Source organism: Pecten maximus, chromosome 6 (genome assembly GCF_902652985.1).
Source record: "Pecten maximus chromosome 6, xPecMax1.1, whole genome shotgun sequence".
Lineage (NCBI taxonomy): Eukaryota > Metazoa > Mollusca > Bivalvia > Pectinida > Pectinidae > Pecten > Pecten maximus.
The window spans coordinates 8,918,528-8,925,868 of NC_047020.1; the positions used below are offsets into that span (position 1 = coordinate 8,918,528).

General features: G+C 40.0%; 1 protein-coding gene across 1 annotated transcript; it reads right to left on the minus strand.

Annotated features, from left to right (window-relative positions):
- Positions 1-951: 951 nt before the first annotated feature.
- Positions 952-7,069, minus strand: LOC117328883 (ectonucleoside triphosphate diphosphohydrolase 5-like). The gene is made up of 7 exons (XM_033886479.1): positions 6,960-7,069; positions 6,283-6,679; positions 5,849-6,035; positions 5,405-5,646; positions 4,867-5,159; positions 4,429-4,588; positions 952-1,410 (listed from the first exon to the last, which is right to left on the minus strand). Exons 1-7 carry the CDS (start codon positions 7,056-7,058, stop codon positions 1,349-1,351), a joined length of 1,440 nt encoding a protein of 479 aa, XP_033742370.1. The 5' UTR covers positions 7,059-7,069; the 3' UTR covers positions 952-1,348.
- Positions 7,070-7,341: the final 272 nt, after the last annotated feature.

The window sequence follows — 7,341 nt, forward strand, 5'->3', positions numbered from 1 at the left end:
AGTTATCTATAAATTCCTAGTTAGGTATTCATGAGAATATCATTTTTTTTTCAAGTTCTTAAATTCCTTGAACATGTTATTTGGGGTTATTGTTGTTTCAAAAGAAATCAAAGAAAAGACAAGATACTTCAAGCAATGATGAAAATAAATAGATAAATAAAGATGTATGCCACCATTTCTTTTGCCAGATCCTGTGATTAGCACGAGTTTGGCTTCGTTTTCTTCATCGATGTGGTCAATACCATCTGTATTCCTTCTAAAACATTCGTCTTCGTTCCAGATGAAGTTTAGTCTGACTGTAACCAAATGATATATATATAAACCTAAATCACAATAAAATAGTCCCCGACACTCTCCGTCGTCTTCTGTTACCAATCTCCTCAATTTCTTTACAAGTAATTATAACTATACACGAGAGTGTGACGATAAAGGTGACAGGGTTATCTTCTTCGCCATCAAATGTGATTTTCCATTGTTGTACAACAATGATGCGTGTTTTCGCTCCTTCGCTATCGTGTTTTCACGTTTTCACGTTTTCACTCCTTCGCGTTTAAGTCGAAGGCGCGAAGGAGCGATATTGGAAATTTGGCTCTAACGGAACATCATAGATGATTCATCAGGGGAATAAGTCGAGGATTTCTATTGTTCCACGTCGTTTGTATGTTTCTACTCGTGCGTGGCAGGGAAGCGCTCATAGGACCTTGACCGGCATTTGACCAAATAAAATCATATCTTATTTGATTATGTAAGATATTTTACTTAATTCTAGAGCAAATACGATATCTTATATAATAAATACGGTGTTTTATATACTTTTATTTATTAGATATCAAAATATTTGAGATATTTAATCAAATAAATTAGATAAATGACAACTTAGCTTGCCACAGTCTTATATTGATGTTGATTCGGACACAAATCGAAACAATAAAGACAAGGCAAACAAAGAAATCTTTGAGAAAATTGACTTCTTTATTAAGTAAAGATTCAGATATACAAACGATTTCCTTTAGTGCTTAATTATGACGTAATTTGAATGCTCCACTCCATTATCAAAACAAAAATATGAAACAAAAGTATATAAGGTGAAACATTAAAACAACAGTATTTCCTAAGGTTAACATCTCTAGGCCAGACTGTCAGTGTCCATGTCAAATACTTCCATTATTACAGAGTTGATGAAATAATTTCTAAGCCAATATCTCTGTACACTTCCTGCCATCACGTCTCATAACACAGATAATTAATGTGTGTATAATCTCGATAATTTGATGGTCCGAGTAGATGACAAAGTCAACTTCTGTGAACGTTATTCAATGTCACACAAGGGTCCGTCTGTGTTAACTCTTTACATGACGTCACTGCGATACTGTCGTTCTTCTTCCTGTAGCATGGCACCAAGACTCCAACCTATAAAATAAATATTAGAATGACATAACTCAACCGTTCGACAATAATAAAGTTTCTATATTAAATCATCTGTAATGTCTGGGTATGATACTGGGTATGATACTGACTCGATATAAACCAGGAGTTCAGTATAATTTTAGTAATTACAGTCATCATAGTTGTCATAGAGTTACCTAATCGTGTTACACATTCCTTTCGAAAGATGTTCTAGTTACTTATTTTTGGGGATTATTATCTTTTGACATCACACGTTACTCGTTTGACATCACACGTTTACTCGTTTGACACCACACGTTACTCGTTTGACATCACACGTTTACTCGTTCGACATCACACGTTTACTCGTTTGACATCACACGTTTACTCGTTCGACATCACACGTTTACTCGTTCGACATCACACGTTTACTCGTTTGACATCACACGTTTACTCGTTCGACATCACACGTTTACTCGTTCGACATCACACGTTTACTCGTTTGACATCACACGTTTACTCGTTCGACATCACACGTTTACTCGTTCGACATCACACGTTTACTGGTTTGACATCACAGGTGCACTCGTTTGACATCAAACATTTACTCGTTCGACATCACACGTTTACTGGTTTGACACCACACGTTACTCGTTTGACATCACACGTTTACTCGTTTGACAGCACACGTTTACTCGTTCGACATCACACGTTTACTCGTTCGATATCACTCGTTTACTCGTTCGACACCACTCGTTTACTCGTTCGACATCACACGTTTACTGGTTTGACATAACAGGTGTACTCGTTTGAAATCAAACGCTTACTCGTTCGCTTACTCGTTCGACATTACACGTTTACTCATTTGACATCACACGTTTACTGGTTCGACATCACACGCTTACTCGTTCGACATCACACGTTTACTCGTTTGACATCACACGTTTACTCGTTTGACATCACACATCTACTCGTTTGACATCACACGTTACTCGTTTGAAATCAAACGCTTACTCGTTCGCTTACTCGTTCGACATCACACGTTTACTCATTTGACATCACACGTTTACTGGTTCGACATCACACGCTTACTCGTTCGACATCACACGTTTACTCGTTTGACATCACACGTTTACTCGTTTGACATCACACGTTTACTCGTTTGACATCACACGTTTATTGGTTTGACATCATACGTTAACTCGTTTGACATCAAACGTTTACTCGTTTGACATCACACGTTTACTCATTTGACATCACACGTTTACTCGTTTGACATCACACGTTTACTGGTTCGACATCACATGTTTACTCGTTTGACATCACACGTTTACTCGTTTGACATCACACGTTTACTCGTTTGACATCACACGTTTACTCGTTCGACATCACACGTTTACTCGTTTGACATCACACGTTTACTCGTTTGACATCACACGTTTATCGGTTCGACATCACACGTTAACTCGTTCGACATCACACGTTTACTCGTTCGACATCACACGTTTACTGGTTTGACATCACACGTTTACTCGTTTGACATCACACATCTACTCGTTTGACATCACACGTTTACTGGTACGACATCACACGTTCACTGGTTTGACACCACACGTTTACTCGTTTGACATCACACGTTCACTCGTTTGACATCACATGTTTACTCGTTTGACATCACATGTTTACTCGTTTGACATCACACATCTACTCGTTTGACATCACACGTTTACTCGTTCGACATCACACGTTTACTCGTTTGACATCACACGTTTACTCGTTTGACATCACACATCTACTCGTTTGACATCACACGTTTACTCGTTTGACATCACACGTTTACTCGTTTGACATCACACATCTACTCGTTTGACATCACACGTTTACTTGTTTGACATCACACGTTTACTCGTTTGACATCACACATCTACTCGTTTGACATCACACCTCTACTCGTTTGACATCACACGTTTACTCGTTTGACATCACACGTTTACTCGTTTGACATCACACATCTACTCGTTTGACATCACACGTTTACTCGTTTGACATCACTCGTTTACTTGTTTGACATCACACATCTACTTGTTTGACATCACACGTTTAATCGTTTGAAACCACACGTTTACTCGTTCGACATCACACATCTACTCGTTTGACATCACACGTTTACTCGTTTGACATCACACGTTTACTCGTTTGACATCACACGTCAACTCGTTTGACATCACATGTTTACTCGTTCGACATCACACGTTAACTCGTTCGACATCACACATCTACTCGTTTGACATCACATGTTTACTCGTTTGACATCACACGTATATTGGTTTGACATCACACGTTTACTCGTTTGACATCACACGTTAACTCGTTCGACATCACATGTTTTCCATTTACATTGACACGGCCAATCGGCAATGAAATTAAGCGCGTGATGCGAGTCTCAAAACCTTTTTGATGAACTGGTGTACATCTATTGACTGGCTGGTAAGGTGGTTGCCCAGTTCCACTTATGATATATATATATATAAATGCAACTGTTCTTGAAATTTCTCCTTATAAGGTTGTTTGAAGAATTTGAATGTATATTTTTTGTTGGGGGTCCATCGCTATGTGTTGATTGGTTTTATGGTTCCTCCTATAAAAGCAAGATAACCTCTAGCAGTTACGCCACCTGCTGTGCGATATGAACACGTATGTTATTCATATTCTGAAGCACAAAGATAATATTTGCTTCAAATTTTTTTTAGATGAAAGAACAATGGACTACAATGACTTTAATGCACACAAGATTTCTAATACACACTTCGACGATAAATAACATCGACACGTACTATTGTATATGGTGCTGTAATAAGATACAATTCCCAAATAACATATCCACGTGTATCACCACGTGCATTGTAAATAATAGAACGTCCCCGCAACAAGGTGGCTATGGAGACACGACCGAGAGGAAAATCAGACAAGTCACACATTATAGACCTACGATGATATACAGTGAGATACAATATGTCTATCCTCCCTCAAATCTACTCTTACCAATTTTCGCTCCCCCTGCCCTTGTTTTTGTTTGTATGGCTGTGGTGTTTGGTTCGAACCCCAGCGCCTCCAGTAACATAGGTGTATACAGGCCATTTTGGCAGTCTGAGGATGCCCACTTCTCGTCTACTCCGTACTGGTCATAGGCCTCGGACAATCGCTATCGGTCAAATATACAAGAAGTATTAGCTATATGTGTGTTTAATATAGTTATCATATCCATACATCATAGATATTGCGGCGGGAATGTGGCAATGTCGTTATCATACGATCTTGAGTTACTCTCGTTACTCCTGGTATGTATGACCGTTTAAATGTAGAGACTTGCACGTCTATATATACCACCAGTTACAAAGTTCCTTTGACATATATGACACTCACTATATATCACAATTCCATTGAAATCCCTCACAGGCATATCAGTAAAATACTACTCACCAGTTTACAGAATTCCTTGGTCCTGTGTTCCATCACACTGGGTACCAGTTGGGCAACTCCACCTTTCAGTAGGCCCAGTTCCTTGGCGGTGTTGTAGACCACGCCCATGGCAATAAACCTCCGACTGCCTACTGGGGGTCCGTAAACTGACCCAATGGTGCAAGGTTTAGGAGAACACATGTACTCGGGTACTTTGTCCAAGTAATGGCGGAGGACGCTCTGGCACTCCGAGGCGTTACTTCCTCCGACGATCTTCACAGTCTTGTCGTTGGTGGTGAGATTGTAGGTGTCGTCTGGAAACGAAACCAGAGCAAGCAAAGTCAGCGATGCCATCACGAAATGAGTGACGTCATGTGACCAAACGGCGCAAATCAATCTTTATGTTAGAAACGCTTGAGATTTAAAGCCAATCGCTTCTTAGCCTTAGAAAATATGGTTTGGTTTGGGTTTGTATTGTATAACGTCACATCAACAGCTATATGGCCATCTAAGGACATCCCCACCCCCCGTGTATGAGATTCACGTGCTAGGTACTTACCTAATAACATACAAGGATCTACTAGGGCAATGGCGTGCTGGTTCTTGCGCACGAGATGGTTTCGGATGCGTGACGTCATGGTCTTTGCCCCATAAGAAAGGAAGCTGTGGGTATACACCTCATAAGTGTGGCCCCCAATATACACCGGCATCTTATCCTCATAAATAGGTACTTCCGGTATAAAGGCGATTTGACAGGACCCGCCCCCAACTTCAATAATACCCAGACTGTCTTCCAGCGGTCTACAACAAACGAGAAAATATTCATCATTCTTAAACGGAAACGAAGTTAAACCAAAAAAGGACATGACGGCAAATATAATGCGTGCAAAACAACGACACGCACTCAACTAACATTTCCCGAGCTTAGGCATTAGCATTAGAAGTTATTGATAAATCTAGCAAATAAAAGTCAATTGACAATCATAAAATTGCTGGAGAGTACCGCTGTGTGGTGAAGAAATCATGAAGATAGTTGGTTGCGATCCAGGCAAGAAAGCCCTCCTCTTCTCCCGATAGGATCCGTACAAATCGCTCTTTGTACAGGAAAGGATTGAGACTGGAGTTGGACATTACGGAGTGGACACCGCGTAAAATGGACTGAGCCGCGGACTCCGGTAACAGCCGTACACCTTGTAACGAAATAAGAAGTAAAACTAGCAAACAAAGAGGGATACTCCCAAGCGTGTACAACTTTAATTTGAACTAAAAACCAATGGAACCAGAGCAAAACATGACAAAACACCGAAAAAGTACAAGAATAAGCATACGTTACATGCTGTGGTGCCATACCAAACCTTAATGATTCTCTCAACTAAACATGTTTTAACATATTTTTGAAACGTTAAACATACCCTTACCGTATTAATAAGCTATTACCTGCAGTTGCCATAAACAAAACAGGGGTAGTGTTATGGGCATGAGCGGGAACATTTGACGACAGGAAATCAAACATGGATGTTAGGTAACCTCCCATCTCGTGCTCCCGGTCAGCGAAGACCCCAACTCCTGGTTTGTACTTCCGGTATTGAACTTCCGTTATTTGTGGAACCGTTGTCTCGTGGACTTTGCGTTTCCACGAGTATATATGGACTTTTGTACTAGTACTTCCGGCATCAAGAATGGCGCCATATCTCATGTCCATATCGTAGCCATCGTCTGTAGAATTCGTCTCTGTGTCGGTTTTATTTGATGTCAATGTCTCGTTTACTGGAGCCGAATAACTCAAATGCACAAACGCTATCAAAACGCCAAACGCTGCAAAAAACAACTCTCTCTGAAAAGCAAACAGATGGAAAGAAATTCGTTATTGTTGCCTGCATTCCTGACATTTAGAAACGATACGCTATCTGTAGGTATATAGTATAGCATGTTACTTTCTGGCCACAAAACTCTATTTCAACAACTACATATATCTGTACTACAAGGACACGTGAAGTTGTCAATGTAGCGATACAGTATGACAGTCCTCCTAACATACAGTGTTCATATAATTAACAAAAACACAAAGTATCAAGAATGTCTGTGTCTCCAATCGATAACTGAAGCAAACTTACCCCGGCCATAGCGTTATGTAAGGACAACACACCTTCCTCACAAGTGAACAAGTCTCCAGCATAGTGACCAGATGTTTGTTGTCCAATTAACGAACTCATTACCACTAGAGATAAAAGGCCACTCTCCCGTCACTGAGGATAGCCTAGACATGACGACCTATTTCGGATATATTCTGTAGATAATGACGAAATATTCACCATATCAAGTTAATAACCAACTTCTCCTAAATACATTTTTGGTATTTCCCTATCCAGCGTTATTATGACGATAAGTATATCGCCAATCTACATGTGCGTTTTCTAGTCCATATCTACCAGATGTTCAAAACTTAAGGTACACTGTAGCTTGTGCAAATATGAAAGAAATAGTTCAGGCCTCACC